This window comes from Heptranchias perlo, chromosome 2 (genome assembly GCF_035084215.1).
Source record: "Heptranchias perlo isolate sHepPer1 chromosome 2, sHepPer1.hap1, whole genome shotgun sequence".
NCBI classification, from domain to species: domain Eukaryota; kingdom Metazoa; phylum Chordata; class Chondrichthyes; order Hexanchiformes; family Hexanchidae; genus Heptranchias; species Heptranchias perlo.
In genome coordinates this window covers 103,700,914-103,725,524 of record NC_090326.1, presented here as the reverse complement: position 1 = coordinate 103,725,524, position 24,611 = coordinate 103,700,914, and the positions used below count along the sequence as shown (strand labels likewise).

General features: G+C 42.3%; 1 protein-coding gene across 8 annotated transcripts in view; it reads left to right on the top strand.

Annotated features, from left to right (window-relative positions):
* The window catches only part of LOC137341797 (growth factor receptor-bound protein 10-like), a 222,462-nt gene that overhangs the window by 94,823 nt on the left and 103,028 nt on the right, over positions 1-24,611 (top strand). For 5 of the 8 annotated variants that reach the window (XM_068005323.1, XM_068005309.1, XM_068005302.1 and 2 more), the window contains 2 exons: positions 3,598-3,688; positions 10,713-10,929. In XM_068005323.1, coding sequence (XP_067861424.1) covers positions 3,598-3,688; positions 10,713-10,929 — 308 coding nt within the window. Of the gene's footprint in view, positions 1-3,597; positions 3,689-4,114; positions 4,204-10,712; positions 10,930-15,054; positions 15,144-24,611 lie in introns of those variants that run through there. The other 3 variants (XM_068005332.1, XM_068005343.1, XM_068005350.1) reach the window with 3 other exon arrangements.

Below are 24,611 nucleotides of genomic sequence, written 5' to 3'. Positions count from 1 at the left end.
CATTAATTTGAGTCTTGATCCTTGTCAGAAGTTTCACATTGACTTGATTAAGTGCCTTTTAAAAGTCCAAATAAATTTGTGTGTACTAGCCCTTGCCCATTAATTTGATGACTTACCCAAACTAATTCTAGCAGATCACTGAGGCATTACCTATTGCTTCTAAATTGATGCTCATTGCTTCTTGTGACCCCTGTTTTCTTCAGAGAGCATTTTGCAGGATGCTATTAATGCTTAACATTTTCCCCATTGTACAGATGGTCTATAATTTTCAAGTTCATTCCCTTTGTAAATATTGGTAATGTGCTCTCATCCCAGTTTAATACTAATTTTCTTAATTGCCTTGGAGAAAGCTAAATATTTGACTGTGTTGTACATTCAGTTTTAAATGCCAGATGCTGTGGCATTTGCACAGGTAATAAAAGCTTGTGGGAGAAGTATTATGCATTTAACCTTGTAATATGTGGATATTTAACCATAGAGAGAGGAGATTTGATAGAAGTGTTCAAAATTATGATGGGTTTGGATAAAGTAAATAGAAACTATTCCCATTGATGGAAGGGTAGAGAACCCGAGGGCACAGATTTCAGGTGATTGGCAAAAGAACCAAAGGTGACGTGAGGAAAAGCTTTTTTATGCAGCACGTGGTTATGATCTGGAATGTGCTGCTTGAAAGGGTGGTGGAAGCTGATTCAATCGTGGCTTTCAAAAAGGAATTGGATGAACACTTGTAGTGAAAAAATTTGCAGGTCTGTGGGGAAAGAGCGGGGGAATGGAATTAACTGGATTGCTCTTGCAAAGAACTGACACAAGCTTGACTGGCTGAATGGCCACCTCCTGTGCTGTAACCATTCTATGATTATGAAGGTCCCTAATAGGCGCATCAAATCTTTTGCAAGGCATTATCCAATGTGTTACACCAGCAAGAGCTGGTTTGTTTGTTTTTGTCTTGAAATCTTTACCTGCCACAGCCTTAAAAAGAGAGCTTGGAAAAGAGGAAGAAATTGAAATAATTTGGAGCTTATTTTAAAATAGGCTCATCTTTGGGTTCCGATCCACCTAATGACATCACCATTCCATGTTTTGCAGCCTTGTGAATTCTCATCCTGTATTTCTCATAGCTTTGAAAATCCTCCTGTCTATTTCTTTAAACATTCATATATCACCTCAATTTAAACAGCTTCATCAGATTTCATTTGAAGTGACTTCATTATGATTCACCAATGTGCAATCCTTCACCTTTTTGGCCCAAACCATGTAATCACTTTGGTTTCTAACTCAGTCTCTAGAGTCCTTGGACCTTAGCAGTAACCTTGGTCTCAACTATTTAACCTTATTCGTATCCACCTAGGCACATCATGTGGCATCCCCATCATTCTCTGGCCTAATTTATATACGCTCAGCATAAGCCCAGGAACAGGAGTAGGCCATACCACCCCTCCAACCTGGTCCGTCATTAACATCATGGCTGATCCTCTACCTCAACTCCATTTTCCCGCCCTACCCCATATCTCTTGATTCCTTTAGTGTCCAAAAATCTATTGATCTCCGTCTTGAATGTATTCAACGACTGAGCATCCACGGCCCTCTGAAGTAGAGAATTCCGAAGATTCACAACGCTCTGAGTGAAGAAATATTTCCTCATCTCTGCCCTAAATGGCCAACCCCTTATCTTGAGACTATGACCCCTAGTTCTAGATGCTCCAGCCAGGGGAAACGATCTCTCAGCGTCGACCCTGTCAAGCCCCCTAATTATCTTATGTTTCAATCAGATCACCTCTTTCATCTAAACTCCAGAGAATATTGGCCCAGTCTACACAATCTCTCCTCCTCGGACAACCCTCTCATCCCGGGAATCAATCTAGTGTACCTTTGTTGCACCCACTCTGAGGCAAGTATATCCTTCCTTAGATAAGGAGACCAAAACTGTACGCAGTACTCCAGGTGTGATCTCACCAGAGTGCTATATAATTGCAGCAAGATTTCCTTACTCTTGTACACCAACTCCCTTGCAATAAGGGCTAACATACCATTTGCCTTCCTAATTGCTTGTTGTACCTGCATGTTAACTTTTTGTGGCTCATGTACAAGGGCACCCAAATTCCTCTGACTGCCAACATTTCTTAGTCTCTCACCTTTTAAAAAGAAAATCTGCATTTTTATTTCTACCAAAGTGGATAATTTCACATTTTCCCACATCATACTCCATCTGCCACCTTCTCACCCATTCATTTAGCCTGTCTGTGTCCCTTTGTAGCCTCTTCGCATCCTCCTCACAGCTTACTTTCCAACCTAGCTTTGTATGTCAGAAAACTTGAATATGTTACACTCTGTCCCTTTATCTGAGTCATTAATATAGATTGTAAATAGCTGAGGCGCAAGCACCGATCCCTGTGGCACTCCCAGTTACAACCTGCCAACCTGAAAATGACCTGTTTATCCCTACTGTGTTCTGTTTGTTAACCAATCCTCTTTCTATGCTAATATATTACACCCAACCCCATGAGCCCTTATCTTGTGTAGTACCTTATTGAATGCCTTTTGAAAATCCAAATATACGACATCCACTGATTTCCCCTTTATCTATCCTGCCAGTATAGGCACACCATTTCATTTTATCTTTTTTGTTGAAAGTCCGGAATGCACAACGGAATGGTAGGCAAGGCACCAGGCTAGAGCTAAGTACCTGGTGTTCAGCAGCACTAAAGAAAGCGGGAGGATTGTGGGATTCAGCAACATTCAAGTCAGGTCCTGGACTTAGGTAGCAGTCAGATCATGGTCCTAGTATCTGGTAGTAATATGAAGATAAATTAGTAATCAAAATCTGTTACAAAAAGTATTTGGGCCATTTGGTTTGCCTTGTTCACCTACCCTTTACAAGAAATTTGCATACAACTGAATTACAATCAATGACTATATACAAATGTAATCATATTTATATTAAGGTGGGACAAACTTGAATCAGTTGCCAATATGATGCACAAATTTGCCTAATGGCGTGATGCTCTGGGAGTGTTTTCAAGATGTAGTGTTATACAATATAGATTAAAAACATGAACTTCAGTAACTTGGGTTGGGGGACGGGAGAACTGAAGTTACCCATAGACTTAAAGTTACCTTTGTGCTGCAACTGGTTGGCTGACTTGAGATTACTGCCCCCAGTGCTGATTGACATCATTTTTGCTGTTTGTTCAGTATTATGGACATGCAATTTTTGCCCTCCAGCCAGGAGTTACCCATGGGCATGTGCATATATATGGTTTTCCTGTTCTGTGCCCTGTATACACAATTATGGTGTCTACTTTTTCAAAAGAATTCTCCATTTCCACAAGAAATATTTTTTAATGCTCGCTAAATTTGAGTTACATTATATGCAATTTTCACCCCTCAGGTAGGGGCTTCTGCGTAAGCGTGTGTCTGTATTTTGTATGTGCAATGCATCGTGGTGCTAATGCACAATTTTAAAATTGCCCCTGTTATTTTTTTAAAAAGTTTTCTCCATCATTGTAAGCAACACAATGGGAGATCTGCTTTGTGTCTTTGAGATGCACAATATATTTTTAAACATGGCCATACATTTGATTTTGCCTTCTATTTCAGGACACTGTAGACCGGACATCTCACAGGCCAAGGGAATTGATTGGACCTCGTTTCCAAGCTTCATGCAGTCAAAATTCACCTAACCATCAAGGTTGGTATTTGTTGCTTGGATATGATTTTTTTAAATCTGTCGCTATGGTGAGGGATTGTCAGTGCTGTATAATGGAATGTTTGGCATCTCAGGGCAGAATTGAGCATTCCTGGGTCAAGTATTGACAGGATGAAAAATGCTCCAATATTACCAGTTAGATTCAATAAATTTGTATAGTTTTATTTCTGATTCCTAGTGAGTCTGACGAAGGAGGAAAGCTCCGAAAGCTTGTGATTTCAAATAAAACTGTTGGACTATAACCTGGTGTTGTTAGACTCCTTACATTTAATTTAGCTGGTAAAGATGGGAGCATTTTTCATCCTGTCAGCCTCCACTGGCTTCAAACTCTGATCCTAAAAGTGAAATGGCTGTATTCAAACCAACTTTTAGCCAGTTCCTCCCCTGCTTATGTTTTAAAGGGCATGATGTGAACGGTTTTCTTTTTGATATTTTGATGGAATAAAAATAACTTCTATAGTTAACATGGACTACATAATCTAACTTCAATACTTCAGGTAAGGGCGTATTTGTATTAATTGTTCTATGATGGCTCGACAGCACCATCATAGAATATTATAGCACTGAAATAAGCTCTTTGATCAACTCTTGGCTGGATTTTGTTCATGCGTTCCCTCATCTATCCCACTCTCATGACTACTACCTTTTTTTGCAGCAGCTGCTATCTAATACCCTTTAAAAAAGAATTTGAGATCTGCTTGAACAGTGATTTGTGGCAGAGAATTCAACATTCAGTCCACGTGCTGTGTGAAGAACTTTTTCTAACCCTTTTGTCATTATCTTAAATTTGTATCCTCTTATTACTGTCTCACTGACCTGTGGAATCTCACTATTTACCTTATTGTGACCTTTCATAATCTGAAGCTGTTCTTAACCTTCTCAGCTCTAATGAAAAAGCCATAACTTCTATAGTTTTTCTTAAGTGTAACTGCATCAAACCAAAGCTATATAGTCAAATAACATTTAATTGAGAATGGTGATGGGCAATTGGGTGATTAACAGGAGAAGACTTCATGAACATCTCCTTCCTCAACTATGTCAGATCCCAGCGCACAATTGTAAGAGACGAGGCAGAAATGTTTGCAAGCATCTTCTGTCAAAATTGACAAGTGGCCGATCCTACTCTACCAAGGTTTCCATTACAATAGATGACGTTGTCTAGCCAATTCAGTATACATCACATTGAGAAGTGGCTCAGTGCACTGTACACAAATAATTATACACCCTGACAACGTGCTGCCTGTATTGCTCAAGACCTGCGCACCAGAGCAAGTCACTCTTCCAGTGCAGCCACGGCACTGGCATCTACCTGACAGTATGGAAAATTGCCCAGTTATGTCCTATCCGCAAAAAGCAGATCAGACCTAGCCCAGCCAATTACCGTCCTATCAACCTCCTCCCAATCAGCAGCAGAGTGATGAAATGAGCCATCAATAGTGCAGTCGGGTGGCACCTGCTCACCAGTAGCCTGCTTGATGCTCAGTTTGTGTACCACCAGAACCACTCAAGTCCAGGCCTCATAGCCTCAATCCAGATATGGACACGAGCTGAATGCTAAAGGAAAATTGACAATAGCTACTCTTGACATCAGGGCAACACTCAACTGATTGTGCCACCAAGGAGCCCTAGCAAAACTAAGGTCAATGGTATTCATGGGGAAAACCCTCCAGTGGCTCGAGCAACGCTTGATGCAAAAGATGATGATCGTGGTTGTTCAAGGCAAATCACTGCAGCTCCAGGATTTCATTGCAGTTCATCAGCGTGGCATCTATGGTATCTTCATCTGCAGTTGCATCAACAACCTTCCCTCGCCATAAGGACAAGTGGTGCTGTTAACTGAGTTCAGCTCCATTTACACCACTTCCAGTAATGAAGCAACCCATGGCAGCGTAGCACAGGACCTGGACAACATCCAGGTTTTCACTGACAAGTGGCAGGTAATGACCAGCTCCAGCCAAGGCCCAACCACCGGCCCTGACATTCAAGCCACCTTCGACGCCCTGTGAACTACCAGTGACCAAAAGCTTGACTGGAGAAGCTGTATCAACACAATGGCTACAAGAGCAGGGCGGAGACAGGGTACTCAGTGATGAGTAGCTCACACCCTGACCCCACCATCTACAAGGCTCAAAATAGGAGGAGTGTGATGGTATACTCAACATAGATGTAGCTGCAAAACTTATTATCGACCAGGACACAATGCTCCAGCCATGAACTCTATCATCCACTGGTGCACTGTGGCTAGAGCATGTACAACCTACAGGCAACTCTCAAGCTTGCTTTGACCGCACCTCATCGTCCCAGCAACTTCCACCATCAAGAAGGAGGAGCAGTAATCTCGTGCGAACGCCAATCCTCCAGCTTCCCATCCAAACCACACACCATCCTGCCTTGGACATATATCGCCATTCCTCCATTGTTGCTGAGTCACAGTTTTCAAATTCCCTACCTAACGCCATTTGTGGGAGCATCATCAATGCAAGGACTATTGTGGTTCAAGGAGAAGGCCCACCAGCTCCACCTCAAGGCAGTTGGTGTGGGCAATATATGCAGCCTCTCCAGCATTGCCTACATCCTGAGAATATTTTTTTGAAAATCCTCATCCCTCGTAACATTTATGCTGAATCTTTCAATTGCTTTATCTCCTTTCCACAATGTGCCCACGCATTACTCCAACTGCAGTCTAACTAAGATCTTGAATAAGTTCAAGAATAGCTGCTTGCTTTTGTATTCAGTGGTTTTGTATCAGCAGGCAATGATTCCTTTTGCCTTTCTATGGTTGGTCTATTTGTGCTGTCACTTTCAATAACTTGTACATTTGCTTCTGCTCCATATAAAGTCTTACCACTTAAAGTGCATTTCCTTTCCCTATATTTCCAAACTGTAATATTTTTCTACTTTTGAACTGTATTTATAACCTTTCTGTTTATCCTATCTCTGCTTTCGCAATCTACGTCACCATTTGCCACACCCCCAATTTAGTATCATCAGCCAAATTCAACATTGTTGTCTCAAGTATAAGTCCAGTTCATTTTTGGTAAAGGGGAGGCCCCAATATGGACTCCTGTGGAATAGCACTCAACCACACCTTTGTATTCTTTCTTTTATTGCTTTGTTTTGGTTTCTGTCTTCAACCATCTTTCTGTCCATGTGGTCACATTCCTCTGAATCCGAGGTGCTATTATTTTTGTCGTAAGTCTCCTGTGTAGCCTTGTAAAACACTTTTAAAAATCAATGTAAACTGTATCTTCTGCATTTTCTTAATTCTGTTATTTCTTCAAAGAATTCTGTAAAATTGGTCGAGAATTATCTGTCTTTTAGAAATCTTGATTAGCTCAAGTTTCTTCAAGTGCTTAGTGATTTCATGCTATTAGACTCCAGAATTTTACCAACAACTGAAGAAATATTAGCTTAAAGCTTCCTATCTTTCCCAGTTTCCTTTCTTTGAAGAGGGCCATCACATTTGCTACTCAATCGTGCACAAATTTCTTTTCCACAAAATTTGCAAAGATTATTGTCACAGCCTTCACTATTTCTTCCTAGCTTCCCTCGGGATCCTCAGATGCAGGCAGTCAGGTCCCAGTGATTTGATAGCCTTCTGTTTGAGTAACTTCTTTAGTACCATATCTTTTTGAATAATAACTTCAACTAACTGTTCTGTTCCCAACTTTGGTCCTACAATTTCAGCATCCATTTTCTATATGAAAACAGACAAAGTACTTCAGTACTTGTGCCATGCCATTCCCTCCCTCTCCTCGACAAGCTTGCCTCCTTCACCTCTTGATGGCCCGACTCCTATCTTGACCATCTTTAGTATTAATGTGGTTATTGCTATTGGCTTTTTGCTCATTTTCTGTCGTAGCCATTCTAATCTTTTTGTAGCTTTCCTATATATTTATATTCTGGCTCTTATTTTCTGCATTGTAAGCACTAAATGCTTTTCATCAAATTTAACGTAATCTACTCTGCCTGTTCACCTATAGAATCCCAGACTTCAATATACTCCCTTTTCCTTACTAGAATATTGATTTTTACTTTCCATTTCCTGTTTAATCTCATTGCTGATCTATTTTCTATTTCCCTCAACAAAATGCAACAACTTACATTTATATAGTTCTCCAATGTGAAGGAAGATATGAAAAGGAACTAAGCATGGAGCAAAGGGAGAAAAATGAACCTAGGACAGGGAGTTGAAGAGGAGGGTTTTGAGATTTTTCAAAGCTGAGGTGGAGGGAACTAGGTGAGAAGTTGTAAATAGCAAAAATATAGTAGCTGAATAAGAAGCTACCAGTGGTGGAGCAGAGATAGCACCATTGTTGGAGAAATGGAGAGTTTGTGTGTGTATAAGGTAAAAGGAAATCAACAAAGTAGGCTAGAGCGTGGCCATAGACATGTATGAACAAGGACAAGAATCAACACACTGGGGCATGGGTAACCACGGAAGGATGGGGGTGATGATATTGTGGGACTTAATGTGAATGAGAACACAGACTGGCATTTTGGATGAGTTGAAGTTTGTGGAGGGTTGAGTTGGGGATGCCTGCTTGAGAGTGTTGGAGATATCAAATTCTACAGGTGATGGAGGTATGGAGTAGAGGCTTGGCTGTGGGAGAGAGAGATGGGGTAGAAGTGGGCAATGTTGCCACGGTAGAAGAAAGCGATTTAAGTAATAATGTAGGGTGGAGAGCGAGATGTTATCAGGTTGAGTAGGATGCTTATGTTAACACCTTTTGTGTGAACTTAAGGCAGTCAAGGAAGTTGTTAGAATCAAGCTAAATGCATGGAGGTGTTGCTGGGAGCTCAAGAGGATGGCCCTGGTGTTGAAAACTTTCAGCTAGCGGAAGTTTCAACTCACATGAAGGTTGTTACCAAAATTTTGTTCGAGCATGCTGGTGCATGTCACCTGTCTCTCCTCTCGGGCCCTGGCCCCACTCCTTTGCTGTATTGCCCCTTGAATTGGATTGTATCCTGGTAATATTCAGAAATTTGTGATGTGTGGTCAATATACCCAACAATTAGTAATAATTTGAAATGTTGCCACATCAAACATGAAAACAACTAAATTTGATTAAGATTTAAGTTGTGGGACTGACAAAAGGAAACCTTTTTTTGAGTAGGTGAGGACCTGTCGGTAGGCATATAAAAGTTGTATCAGTGGTTTCTCTTCAGTCTGTTTTGTGTTCTGTCTGGACCATACTATGTAGGTAAGTTGCATTGCATTGTTTAACCAGTGAATGTGGTGTAACATTACTGGGATTCTATTTTGTTTAACTGGAAATTTTGCATGTTGGGCTTGAAATACTTGTTTTATTTGCACTCAGCTTATAAGGAGTCAACATTCTGGATTTTTTTTTCAAAATATAATTTTATTCAGTCTATACATGGTTTTCGTATGTAAAAAATGATTTTGTTGTGGTACTAGTTTGAGGAAGTTGTTGAAGCTGAGTGAATTGCATCAAAGTTAATGCACTTCTATATTCAAGCACAATCAAATGCAGTGCTTCACTGATGCACACTCAATATAAAATAGGACCATTAGAGACTCATTTTTTATTGGAGTCATGCGTTGTCAACTAGCCTTGACTGGCCTTTAAATGCATGGTGCTGGATTGCATTTCCTTCATCAGTCGTTGGATGCCACCCTCCAATAGGCCTTCAGTTGGATTAGCGGCAGGAGAAAAGTTAAATAGAAGAGCGTGGCAAACGTGAGGTTGTGGGTCTCTATCTGCATACTATTCTCCTGGGTTCATAACTCAAATGTTTTTTAAAAAAAATTGATAGTTTAGTATCTATTGTACAAGATGACATTGCTCTCCTTACATTTTCAGGTTCAGCAACTCTTCAAGCTAGCCAATGTTGATATCAACAGGAACGCTTCCAATAAAATTTAAAATGGACAGAAGAAAATAATATTTATTAGATTTTTAACTAAATGGTGATTCTCTATTTGGAGAGATGTCTGCAATTTTGAGGCTATTGGTTAATTCATCGCTATAGCGCTGATCATGGTTTCCAAAGCAAGTGAGATTAGGGTGTTACGTACTATTGCATAGTACTTACAGCACAGAAACAGGCCATTCGGCCCAACAAGTCTATGCCGGCCTCATCCAAAGGATGGCATCTATTACAGTGCGCCATTCCATCAGTACTACAGTGACGTGTCAACCTAGTTCAAGTCTCGAGGGGCTTGAACCCTTGAGTTTCTGATTTAAAGGCAAGAGTGCAACCACTGAGCTAGGGTGGATGCTGGGATTTAATGTGCGAAACAAGCCTGTCAGATCCTGGTTAATCTATGACCTTGTGATAAACTTCTGCTCAGAGGGGCTATAGATCCATCTTACCGCCTTTTCCACTTGGATGCAGTGTCATAAAACTACGTTTGTCATTTTATGCTGCAGTGCTATTTGTACTGAAATTTTATTTGCCACTGGATGCTGCTTCCATTTAAAAATAGAAGTACAGTTTTGCTTATGGAACTTGAGCATTCTAGATAGACAGACTGACTTCTACCAATCCAGATAACTTTTGTTTGACCACAAAACCTTGTATAAACTGACTAGTACAGATTAGTAAACTGAGCTATAGAAAGGCTGTTGGGGCTGGAAGCTCGATAACCGGAGGACACAGATTTAAGGTAATTGGCAAAGGAACCAGAGGCAAGATGAGAATTATTTTATGCAGCGAGTTGTGATGATCTGGAATGCACTGCCTGAAAGGGTGGTGAAAACAGATTCAATAATAACTTTCAAAAGGGAATTGGATAACTATTTGAATGGGAAACATTTGCAGGGCTATGGGATAAGAGCAGGGGAATGGGACCAATTGGATAGCTTTCAAAGAGCCAACCTAGGTATGATGGGCCGAATAGCTGCCTCCTGTGCTGTATGATTCTGATTCTCCCTAGTGCACCAAATGGGCAAGTAGTTAAATTATTAGAGTATTTTCACTTATGAATAATGAATACCAAAGCAGCTTTAAAAATGTTATGCTACTTTTTTCCTTCCAGAAGATGATGTAGACCTGGAGGCTTTGGTGAATGATATGAACTCTTCATTTGACAGTTTGTATTCTGTATGCTGTACTCAGTCAGAAACAGCTCCACTTATTCAAAATGGTCAGCTTGCCTGCAGTCAGTTGGCAAGTTCAGGAACAAATTCACCACAGCCAGCATCACCAAGGCAGAAGCTGCGACGTTCTCAGCCAATGCACATTCTGGCAGTCAGGTAAGACAAAGAACCCCTCCACTTTTTGCTCGTTCTTTTACTGTATTTAGTTTACATTTGTGAATATTACCATTTTTTTGTCACTTAAAGGAATACTTCAGGATGAGGCCCTAATTTCATATTCATCAGATAAAATTTGTTATCCCCCTCTGATTTTTGTACATTTTTTAAAATTGTCTTATCATTCAGGAATTAATACACAGTAATAGTGACATGTACATGTACATGCACGGTTACAAAAATATTGATGGTATAACTTCGATGTACTTCATTTAAAAGTTAGCGATGAATCAGTAGGTAATTGCAAATCTTCCAAGTCCATATGTGTGTGCACAGAGAATTACTTCAAACTTAGAGAATGGCAAGGCATACCAAAGATGTGAGAGACTTTGCTCAAAAGCAACAAGCTGCTGCTTTCCACTTGTATCTGTACCCATATGCCTTTATCCTTTTGAAAGCCCAGCAGTCATCTGTCCAATAATGAGCTTAAATTTCAACCCCCAAAATTTCTTAAGTGCAATTTGATTGAACTGAGGCGTTCAATGGATATTAATTGGTCTTACACAAAACAAATACAACAGGGATGATGAAAAGGTTCTCTTCTGCAAAAGAAAAAATCTTTTGGTAATGGCAGCTCCCAATTTGCTCCAGGAAAAATTAGAATCATAGAAAGGTTACAGCATGGAAGGAGGCCATTCAGCCCATTGAATCCGCACTGGCTCTATGTAAGAGCAAACCAGCTAGTCCCACTCCCCTGCCCTATCCCCGCAGCCCTGCAATTTTTTTCCTTTCAAGTACTTATCCAGTTCCCTCATGATTGAATCTGCCTCCACCACCCACTCTGGCAGTGCATTCCAGATCCTAACCACTCGCTGTGTTTTTTAAAAACAATGTTTTACCTCAAGTCACCTTTGGTTCTTTTGCCAATCGTCTAAAATCGATGCCCTCTGGTTCTTGACCCTTCTGCCAATGGGAACGGTTTCTCTCTCTGCTCTGTCTGGGCCCTTCATGATTTTGAATACCTCTAACAAATCTCCTCTCAACCTTCTCTGTTCTAAGGAGAACAACCTCAGCTTCTCCATTCTATCCACATAGCTAAAGTCCTCAATCCTGGATTCATTCTAGTAAATCTCTTCTGTACCATCTCTAAGGCCTTCACATCTTTCCTAAAGTGCAGTGCCCAGAACTGGACACAGTACTCCAGTTGTGGCCGAACCAGTGTTTTATAAAGGTTCATCATGACTTGCTTTTGCCAGATTGCCCTTTATCATTTCCGATTGCTGTTGAACGGCTAGCAATTCAAATATATTGTGTGGATTTTTGGCTTGTAGACTCCACTGTAGCTGCTGGAAATTTCCAGTTCCTGGCTTTAAAATTTGCATTGAGTGCTACAACACTGTCCCAGCAACTGACTCTTCACTGTCTTCCATCATTATACAAATTTATGAAATATGCAGCCTGCTCTGGACTCAGCATAAAGGCTCACTGTGATTAACTTGCCTGCAGAAAGGCAGTTCTGGATACCAGAATGTTGAATGCCAAAGCTTGATTATACTTGATGCTGAGACATACTGGAGTTTAGCTCAGTGCAGAAGCACTCCTCCAATCCCAGGTTAGATAGAAAATTGCATGCAAGCAGAAATTATTCACAAGGAATGCGCTTGCAGAATATAGTTCCGCCTTGATTAGCACGGCACTTGTGTGTCTGGAGTGCCACCCAACCTCGTCTAGCATTAGTCACAAATTGCTTTAACCCTCTTGAGCTTCTGATTCATCATTGGCTGATTTGCATTGATTGAGTGGTCTCTGACCAGCCTTCAGACTCCCAGGCTATGGCAGAGCTATTAAATGATTACTTCGCATCAGGCTACACTCCTATGGATGATGCTTAGATTCCAACTATGGGAAGCTGGGTAGGAAGGCAACAACCTTGGAGTTTGATGGTGATATTGGAGGGAGAATAGATTTGGCTGTTGGTACACACATGAAAGTTGATCCTATTAATGTTGTCCAGGATAGCATGTAGATAAGCAGGGACCATAGATGAAAGGAAAAACTACTGGAAACAAAATAAAAACAGCAGAGCTATGCAGTTCCACAACCAAGAGGTCAGAATGAAGCTCTGAAGTCCTATCACATCCAGCAGATGATAGTGTTGGACAATCAGGAAACTCATGATAAGAGGAGGCTCCATGAACATCCCCATCCTCAACCATGGCAGAGACTAGCACCTGAGTGCAAGAGACAAAACTGACGTGTACGCAAGCGACTTCAGCCAAAAATGCAATGATGCTGATCCAGCTCAGTCTCCTTTCGAGCTCCCCGTCATCGTAGATGCAAATGTCAAGTCACTTCGTTTCATTCCATGTGAAATTAAGAAGTGGCTGATTACACTGGACAAAGCAAAAACTATGGGCCCTGATGACATCCAGGCCGTAGTGTTAAAGACCTGTGCATCAGATCTAATCTGATCCCAGCCAAGCTATTCCTATGTGACTATGACACTGGTGACTATTTGATAATAGGACATTGATGGGCAATTTTCTACAACACAATAGCAGGACAAATCTAATTTGGCCAATTACTGCCCAATCATCGAAGTGATTGAAGAAGCAATTAATGGTGCCATCAAGCAACACGTGATCACCAATAACCTGCTTGCTGATGTTCAGGTTCTGAACACCATTTGGCTTCCAACCTTGTTACAGCTTTGAAACAGAAGTGGATATCAAAGCTGAATGTTAGGAGAAGCCAGAGTAGTAGTCCTTGACATCAAGTCAGCATTTCATCTATCATGGCACTAAAGAGCCTGAGCAATAAAATGCCTCCTAGCTCCACAATATCTTCTACCAAAAGAACAAGAGAAGCAACAACACTGGAATACCATCACCTACAAATTCCCCTCTGTCACACACGCATCATGTTATACCTTCAACATTGTCAAAATCCTCTAGTACCCTACTTAATAACATCGTGTGAGCATCATCACCAAAGGGCAGTAGTGGTTCAAGAAGGCAGCCCATCATCTCAGGACAACAAAGGATGGGCAATAAAATGTGGCCTTGCTGGCATCACTTACATCCCAAGAAGAAATAGTTTTTTAAAAAAAAAATCTTTGCTGCATGGTTCACTCCATGGTGTAACTGCTGCATTAGAAGCTAATCAGTCAGCGTTGAAACTGTTGGTCAGACAGAATTTTTTTTGGCAGAGGCAGTAAGTGAAAGATCCGTATATGTGAGCAGTTGACCCATCTCAGCCACTTATTTTACATCTGATTGTGTAGTTGTGTTAATTCAGTTACTAAAACTCTCCGTCTCCAATAATGGTGACAACATCACTAGGAGAAGCAACAGACTTGAAGGGGGGTTGAAATCTGTCTTCAGCTGTAACTCTTCTGTGAAAAGCTTCAGGAGCACTAGCAATAGAGAGAGACAAAAAGAAAATACTGAAATACGTTGAGAAAGAATCAGATGGAGATGGGAAATACTGAGGAAGAAGGATTCAGATTTTGAGTAAATATTGAGAAATCAAGTTAGAAATAGACAAATAATGAGAAATAGAACAAAAAAATATAAATTAAAAAGCCAGTGAAGAAGAGGGAGTAAAACAAAAGTAAATGGCAAGTGTTTTTAAGTGCACTGAGCAATACCACAATCCACCATAGAGGGGTAATGGCTAAGAATCATGGGGATGCTGTTTTGGGGGAAGTGATGGACTGACAGATACTCTTCCTTTTGGAGAGGAGGAGATGAAGAGCCTGATGAGCTGGGAAAAAAAGAGGCTCACTAGGTTGGGTGGAGGGATGGGCGGCGGGGTGGGAGGAGGGAGGATGAGTAAGAGAAAAATCCTGTTTTGCAGAGGATCGCTGGTTCTTCTGTGGAGACAATAAGACATGACTGCTATTGACAAAGGAAAGAAAACTGAAGTTCTACTTCAAATTAAGGCTATAATTGAAGTAGAGCTGAGACAGATCATTTTTCTACTCCCAGATGTGATTTTTTTTTTAAAAAGGGTTAATGTTCATTGACATTTTCCCAATGATAGAGGATTTCCTATTGCGTGTGGAGATTGAAATATTGAGGAATCTACGTTCGTAATTGAAGTATTCTTCATCTCAGGAGTCTTTGTTAGGAGGAGGAATTTCTTGTTCTGGAGCAAGCTGCATGAGCTCGCAGTTTAAAAAGTCACCGTCTAAGAAATTGTGCTTTATGAAGGTACGTAAATTGCTGAAAATAGCAGCGCTGCAGAAGGTCTTCAATATAACTATTTTGAGGTTAGCACGTGAAATAGACACATTTAGCAAAATGAACTTGGATCCCAGTTTAAGACTTCCTGACACATGGCAACAAAGTAGGCTACATTTGACCAGGTGTTTTGCCAGTTGCGGAAATACTAAAAAGAAAGAACTTGCATTCCTAAAGAAAGAGACTTAGATTTATATATTGTCTTTCACGTCCTTAGGACATCCAAAGCACTTAATGGTCAACAAAGCACTTTAGAAGTAATCACTTGTTTTGTAGACAAATGTGGCAACCAAATTGCACACAGTAAGGTCTCAAACAGAGACAAATCATAGAAAAGTCATACAAAAGTTACAGCACAGAAGGAGGCCATTCGGCCCATTGAGCCTGTGCCGGTTTTTAGTAAGAGCAATTCAGTTTGACCCATTCCCCCACTCTTTCCCAGTAGCCCTGCAAATTTTTTCTCTTCAAATATTTATCCAATTCCTTTTCGAAAGCCACGATTGAATCTGCATCCACCACCCTTTCAGGCAGCACATTCCAGATCATAACTAGCCATTGCGTAAAAGAGATTTTTTTCTCACGTCTTTGGTACTTTTGCCAACCACCATAAATCTGTGTTCTCTACCCTTCCACCAATGGGAATAGTTTCTGTTTATTTACTTTTATCTAAACCCTTCATGATTTTGAACACTTCTGTCAAATCTCCTCTCAACTTTCTCTGCTCTAAGGAGAACAACCCCAACTTCTCCAGTCTGTCCACGTAACTGAAGTCCCTCATCCCTGGAACCATTCTAGTAAATCTTTTCTGCACCCTCTCTAAGGCCTTCACATCCTTCCTAAAGTGTGGTGCCCAGAATTGGACACAATACTCCAGTTGTGGCCAAACCAGTGTTTTATAAAGATTTAACATAACTTCCTTGCTTTTGTACTCTATGCTTCTAAATAGAGGTAGATAGGGCTTTAAACTCAATAAGGTGGTGGTGGGGTGGGGTGGGGGTAGAGGGCCTCGGTGGAGAGAAATCTAGAATGCTAAAGAGAAAAGACAAAGGTGCAGTGCAGGAAAGTGATGGGGGTAAGGATAACCAGATTGTGTCAAGAAGGAACAGAGCGTACAAAAACAAAACAACAAATAGGGTCCAGGTAAGAAAAAATGGTAATAAGACAAATAGGGCCATAGTACAAAAAAATGTTAAGGTGTGTAAAGATGTTTAAAAAAAAAATCTAAAGGCACTGTATCTGAATGCACGAAGCATTCGTAATAAGGTAGATGAATTAACAGCGCGAATAGATGTAAACTGATATGATATAATAGCAATTACAGAGACATGGCTGCAGGGTGACCAAGGCTAGGAGCTGAATATCCAAGGGTATTTGATATTTAGAAAGGATAGGCAAAAAGGAAAAGGAGGTGGGATGGCGTTGTTAGTAAAGGATGAAATTGGAGCAATAGTGAGAGAGGATATTGGCTCAGAAAATAAAGATGTAGAATCAGTCTGGGTGGAGTAAAGAAGCACCAAGGGGCAGAAAACACTGGTAGGAGTTGTCTATAGGCCTCCAAACAGTAATGTAGGGGATGAGATCAAACAGGAAATTAGATGCATGTAACAAGGGTACTACGGTAATCATGGGTGACTTCAATCTGCATATAGACTGGCCAAACTAAATTAGCAATAATACTGTGGAGGATGAATTCCTGGAGTGTGAGATTTTTTTTTAGACCAGTATGTTGAGGAGCCAACCAGGGAACAGGCTGTCCTAGATTGGGTATTGTGTAATGAGAAGGGGTTAATTAATAATCTTGTTGTGCAGGGTCCTTTTAGGGAAGAGTGACCATAACATGATAGAATTCTTAATTAAGATGGAAAGTGAAGTAGTCCAATCCGAAACTAGGATCCTAAATCGAAAAGGAAACTACGAAGGTATGAGGAGTGAGTTGGCTATGATAGATTGGGAAGTTTCATTAAAAGGCATGACGGTGGATAGGCAATGGCTAACGACTAAGGAACGAATGCATGAATTGCAACAATTATACATTCCTTTCTGACACAAAAGGAAAAGTGGCCCAACCATGGCTAACAAAAGAAATTAAGGATAGTATTCGATCCAAAGAGGAGTCATATAAATTTGCCAGAAAAAGTAGCAAGCCTGAGGATTGGAAGCAGTTCAGAATTCAGCAAAAAAGGACCGAGATTGATTAAGAGGGGAAAAATAGAGTATGAGAGTAAACTTGCAAGGAACACAAGTGGACTGTAAAAGCTTCAAGTATGTAAAAAGAAAAAGATTAGTCAAGACAAATGTAGGTCCCTTACAGTCAGAAACGGGAGAACTTATGATGGGGGACAGGGAAATGGCGGAGCAATTAAACAAATACTTTGGTTCTGTCTTCACGGAAGAGGATACAAATAAGTTCCCAGAAATGCTGGGGAACCAAGGGACTAGTGAGGGGGAGGAATTAAAGGAAATTAGTATTAGTAAAACAATAGTGCTGGAGAAATTAATGGGACTGAAAGCCGATAAATCCCCAAGGCCTGATAATCTGCATAGTGGTTATGTTACTGGGCTAGTAATCCAGAGGCCTGGACTAAATCCAGAGTCATGAGTTCAAATCCCGCCATGGCAGCTGGCGAATTTAAATTCAATTAATTAATTAAATTCAATTAATTAAAATAAAATCTGGAATTAAAATACTAGTATCAGTAATGATGGCCATGAAACTACCGGATTGTCGTAAAAACCCATCTGGTTCACTAATGTCCTTTAGGGAAGGAAGCCTGCCGCCCTTACCCGGTCTGGCCTATATGTGACTCCAGACCCACAGCAATGTGGTTGATTCTTAATTGCCCTCTGAAATGGCCGAGCAAGCCACTCAGTTGTAAAATCTCGCTACGAAAAGTCATAATAAGAATAAAACCGGACGGACCACCCGGCATCGGACCACTAGGCACCGGACACGATAACGGCAAAACACCAAGCCCAGTCGACCCTGCAAGGTCCTCCTTACTAACATCTGGGGACTTGTGCCAAAATTGGGAGAGCTGTCCCACAGACTAGTCAAGCAACAGCCTGACATAGCCATACTCACAGAATCATATCTTTCAGCCAACGTCCCAGACTCTTCCATCACCATCCCTGGGTATGTCCTGTCCCACCGGCAGGACTGACCCACCAGAGGTGGCGGTACAGTGATATACAGTCAGGAGGGAGTGGCCCTGGGAGTCCTCAACATTGACTCTGGACCCCATGAAATCTCATGGCATCAGGTCAAACATGGGCAAGGAAACCTCCTCCTGATTACCACCTACCGTCCTCCCTCAGCTGATGAATCAGTCCTCCTCCATGTTGAACACCACTTGGAGGAAGCACTGAGGGTAGCAAGGGCACAAAATGTACTCTGGGTGGGGGACTTCAATGTCCATCACCAAGAGTGGCTCGGTAGCACCACTACTGACCGAGCTGGCCGAGTCCTGAAGGACATAGCTGCCAGACTGGGCCTGCGGCAGGTGGTGAGCGAACCAACACGAGGGAAAAACTTACTTGACCTCGTCCTCACCAATCTACCTGTCGCAAATGCATCTGTCCATGACAGTATTGGTAGGAGTGACCACCGCACAGTCCTCGTGGAGATGGAGTCCCGTCTTCGCACTGAGGACACCATCCAACGTGTTGTGTGGCACTACCACCGTGCTAAATGGGATAGATTCAGAACAGATCTTGCAGCTCAAAACTGGGCATCCATGAGGCGCTGTGGGCCATCAGCAGCAGCAGAATTGTATTCCAGCACAATCTGTAACCTCATGGCCTGGCATATTCCTCACTCTACCATTACCAACAAGCCAGGGGATCAACCCTGGTTCAATAAGGAGTGTAGAAGAGCATGCCAGGAGCAGCACCAGGCGTACCGAAAAATGAGGTGCCAACCTGGTGAAGCTACAACTCAGGACTACATGCATGCTAAACAGCGGAAGCAACATGCTATAGACAGAGCTAAGCGATTCCACAACCAACGGATCAGATCAAAGCTCTGCAGTCCTGCCACATCCAGTCGTGAATGGTGGCGGACAATTAAACAACTAACGGGAGGAGGAGGCTCTGCAAACATCCCCATTCTCAATGATGGCGGAGTCCAGCACGTGAGTGCAAAAGACAAGGCTGAAGCGTTTGCAACCATCTTCAGCCAGAAGTGCCGAGTGGATAATCCATCTCAGCCTCCTCCCGATATCCCCACCATCACGGAAGCCAGTCTTCGGCCAATTCGATTCACTCCACGTGATATCAAGAAACGGCTGAGTGCACTGGATACAGCAAAGGCTATGGGCCCCGACAACATCCCAGCTGTAGTGCTGAAGACTTGTGCTCCAGAACTAGCTGCGCCTCTAGCCAAGCTGTTCCAGTACAGCTACAACACTGGCATCCACCCGACAATGTGGAAAATTGCCCAGGTATGTCCTGTCCACAAAAAGCAGGACGAATCCAATCCGGCCAATTACCGCCCCATCAGTCTACTCTCAATCATCAGCAGTGATGGAAGGTGTCGTCGACAGTGCTATCAAGCGGCACTTACTCACCAATAACCTGCTCACCGATGCTCAGTTTGGGTTCCGCCAGGACCACTCGGCTCCAGACCTCATTACAGCCTTGGTCCAAACATGGACAAAAGAGCTGAATTCCAGAGGTGAGGTGAGAGTGACTGCCCTTGACATCAAGGCAGCATTTGACCGAGTGTGGCACCAAGCAGCCCTACTAAAATTGAAGTCAATGGGAATCAGGGGGAAAACTCTCCAGTGGCTGGAGTCATACCTAGCACAAAGGAAGATGGTAGTGGTTGTTGGAGGCCAATCATCTCAGCCCCAGGACATTGCTGCAGGAGTTCCTCAGGGCAGTGTCCTCGGCCCAACCATCTTCTGCTGCTTCATCAATGACCTTCCCTCCATCATAAGGTCAGAAATGGGGATGTTCACTGATGACTGCACAGTGTTCAGTTCCATTTGCAACCCCTCAGATAATGAAGCAGTCCGAGCCTGCATGCAGCAAGACCTGGACAACATCCAGGCTTGGGCTCATAAGTGGCAAGTAACATTCGCGCCAGATAAGTGCCAGGCAATGACCATCTCCAACAAGAGAGAGTCTAACCACCTCCCCTTGACATTCAACGGCATTACCATCGCCGAATCCCCCACCATCAACATCCTGGGAGTCACCATTGACCAGAAACTTAACTGGACCAGCCATATAAATACTGTGGCTACAAGAGCAGGTCAGAGGCTGGGTATTCTGCGGCGAGTGACTCACCTCCTGACTCCCCAAAGCCTTTCCACCATCTACAAGGCACAAGTCAGGAGTGTGATGGAATACTCTCCACTTGCCTGGATGAGTGCAGCTCCAACAACACTCAAGAAGCTCGACACCATCCAGGACAAAGCAGCCCGCTTGATTGGCACCCCATCCACCACCCTAAACATTCACTCCCTTCACCACCGGCGCACTGTGGCTGCAGTGTGCACCATCCACAGGATGCACTGCAGCAACTCGCCAAGGCTTCTTCGACAGCACCTCCCAAACCCGCGACCTCTACCACCTAGAAGGACAAGGGCAGCAGGCGCATGGGAACAACACCACCTGCACGTTCCCCTCCAAGTCACACACCATCCCGACTTGGAAATATATCGCCGTTCCTTCATTGTCGCTGGGTCAAAATCCTGGAACTCCCTTCTTAACAGCACAGTGGGAGAACCGTCACCACACGGACTGCAGCGGTTCAAGAAGGCGGCTCACCACCACCTTCTCGAGGGCAATTAGGGATGGGCAATAAATGCCGGCCTTGCCAGCGACGCCCACATCCCGTGAACGAATAAAAAAAAAACTAAAGGAGGTAGCAATGGAAATAGTGGATACATTGTTGTCATCTTCCAAAATTCTATAGATTATGGAACAGTTGCTGCAGATTGGAGGGTGGCAAATGTAACCCCACTATTTTGGAAAAAAAAGGGAGAGCGAAAACAGGGAACTACAGACCGGTTAGCCTAACATCAGTCGTAGGGAAAATGCTAGCGTCTATTATAAAGCATGTGATAACAGGACATTTAGAAAATATCAACTGGATTAGACAAAGTCAACATGGATTTATGAAAGGGAAATCATGTTTGACAAACTTACTGGAGGTTTTGAGGCTGTAACTGGTAGAATAGATAAGGGAGAACCAGTGGATGTGGTTTATTTGGATTTTCAGAAGGCCTTTGATAAAGACCCACAAGAGGTTAGTGTGCAAAATTAAAGCACATGGGATTGGGGTATTATACTGGCATGGATTGGTTAACGGACAGGAAACAGAGTAGGAATAAATGGGTCTTTTTCAGGGTGGCAGGCGGTGACTAGTGGACTACCGCATGGATCAGTGCTTGGGCACCAGCTATTCACAATATATATCAGTGATTTGGATGAGGGAACCAAATGTAATATTTCCAAGTTTGCTGATGATACAAAACTAGGTGAGATCGTGAGTTGTGAGGCTTCAAGGCAATTTAGACAAGTTGAGTGAGTGGGCAAATACATGGCAGATGCAGTATAATGTGGATAAATGTGAAGTTATCCACTTCGGAAGGAAAAACAGAAAGGCAGAGTATTATTTAAATGGTGATAGATTGAGGAATGTTGATGTACAAAGGGACCGGGATGTCCTTGTACACCAGTAACTGAAAGCAAACATGCAGGTGCAGCAAGCAGTTAGGAAGGCAAGTGGTATGTTGGCCTTCATTGCAAGAGGATTTGAGTACAGGAGCAAGGATGTCTTACTGCAGTTATACAGGGCCTTGGTGCGACCACACCTGGAGTATTGTGTGCCGTTTTGGTCTCCTTGCCTAAGAAAGGATATACTTGCCATAGAGGAAATGCAGTGAAGATTGACCAGACTGATTCCTGGGATGGCAGGACTGTTGTATGAGGAGAGATAGGGTTGACTCGGCCTGTATTCACTCGAGTTTAAAAGAATGAGAGGGGATCTCATTGAAACATAAAATTCTGACAGGGCTAGACAGACTGGATGCAGGGAGGACGTTTCCCCTGGCTGGGTGGGTGCTCTAGAACGAGGGGTCACAGTCTCAGGATACTGGGTGGGACATTTAGAACTGAGATGAGGAGAAATTTCTTCACTCAGGGTGGTGAACCTGTGGAATTCTCTACCACAGAAGGCTGTGGAGGCCAAGTCACTGAATATATTTAAGAAGGAGATAAATAGATTTCTGGACACAAGGCATCAAGGGGTATGGGGAGAGAGCGGGAATATGGTATTGAGATCGAGGATCAGTCATGATCATATTGAACGGCGGAGCAGGCTCGAGGGGCCGAATGGCTTACTCCTGCTCCTATTTTCTATGTTTCTATATATAAAGCCCAGGATCCCAGTATGCTTTTTTAACTGTTTTCTCAACCTGTCCTGCCACCTTCAAAGATTTGTACACACACACACCCAGATCTCTCTGTTCCTGCACCCATTTTAGAATTGTACCATTTAGTTTATATTACCTCTCCTTGTTGTTCCTGCCAAAATATATCACCCCACTTCTCTGCATTAAATTTCATCTGCCATCTGTTCCTCCATTCCACCAGCCTGTATGTCCTCTTGAAGTCTATTACTGTCGTCCTCGCTGTTTACTACATTTCCAAGTTTTGTGTCATCTGCAAATTTTGAAATTGTGCCCTGTGCACCCAAGTCAAGGTCATTAATATATAACAAAAAAAGCAGTGGTCCTAGTACCGACCCCTGGGGAACACCAATGTATACCTTCCTCCAATCTGAAAAACAACTGTTCACCACTACTCTGTTTCCTGTCACTTGGCCAATTTTGTATCCTTACTGCCACTGCCCCTTTTATTACATGGGCTTCAATTTTGCTGACAAGCCTGTTATTTGGCACTTTATCAAACACCTTTTGGAAGTCCATATACACATGAACCGCATTGCCCTCATCAACCCTCTGTTAACTCATCAAAAAATTCATTCAAGTTAGTTAAACCCGATTTGCCTTTACCTAATCCGTGCTGGTTTTCCTTTATTAATCCACACTCATCCAAGTGACTAATATTGTCCTGGATTATCATTTCTAAAAACTTCCCCACCATAGAGGTTAAACTGACTGGCCTGTAGTTGCCGGGTTTATCCTTGCACCTTTTTTTGAACAAGGGTGTAACATTTGCAGTTTTCCAGTCCTCAGGCATCACCCCCCCCACCCCCGTATCTGAGGATGATTGGCAGATTATAGCCAGCACCTCTGTACTTCCCTCAGCAATCTCGGATGACCAGTTAATCTATTTGTGCAGGTGTTTAAGGGATAAATGTTGGGCAGGACACCAGGAAATCTCCCTGCTCTTGTAAGTATTGTCATGGGATCTTTTACTTGAACAGTGGAGACTGAACTCCTGTTTCACATCTCGTCTGACAATGCGGCACTCCCTCAATATTGCATTGAAGATATGTTGAGGACAAAAACAATTAAGGGACTTTGTAGATTCTTGCGTTAATGGCCTGTCAAGGCCCTGTTAGCATCTCAAATTGAAATTTGAAGTGACTTATGCTTGAAAGAGAAGATAAAACAAAGAGATTGCAGTTGCTTGTAGCAAATGAAACTTAAGATGTCATCACCCCATATCAAATAAGGTTCTTCCATCACCAGTACTGGGAACGCATCTGTGTCAACCCAGCACTGAGAATGATTTACCAAATTCTACTAGTGAAGTTTAGAGTCAGTATAAATGGACTCAAAAGACCACTTGGGCTAGACTTAAGTGTATCCTTGGAGAAGGGCAGAGAGAGAAAATTACCAGTGTTTAATGGGAGAGGGGACTTGAGTGGTTGTGAAGAGTGCTTCCATATCACTGGGACAATCATATAAACTATTATAGCAACTCAAATCAGATTTGGCAGCATCAAATTTCTCTGCAAGACATGAGGGAAATCCTTGCAATAATTGAAGAAATACCTGGACCAGCCACTAAGAGGTTTCCCCTTATGATTCCATCCAACACATCATTGGAAACTGAATAGGATGGGTGACAATGGTCAGTCTTGCACCATTTCTCATTCAAGAAAAAGATTCAAATAGTCTCAGGAAAAGTTACTTGCATTTGTCAGTTTTTTTAATAAGCCTTTCAACCTAGTTCCTCATGCATTGGGTAAGACATAAGGAAGAGAAGGTGCGGAGATGGAGAGAGTTTCACAAAGAAAAATGTAATAACGGAACAAACTGAAACTATATGAGCAGCATCGGAGAGAAAGAAGGAAACCATGGGGAAAAAACAGCATGAAAAAGATTGAGTGGAAAATGAAGAGATTTATACATCACCGATCACCCCTAAAGCAGATTAATGTAATTTATCTCATTGTAAGATCTCACTGTACATGAATTGGCTACCACGTTTTCCTACGAAACAAGTGACCACTTCCAA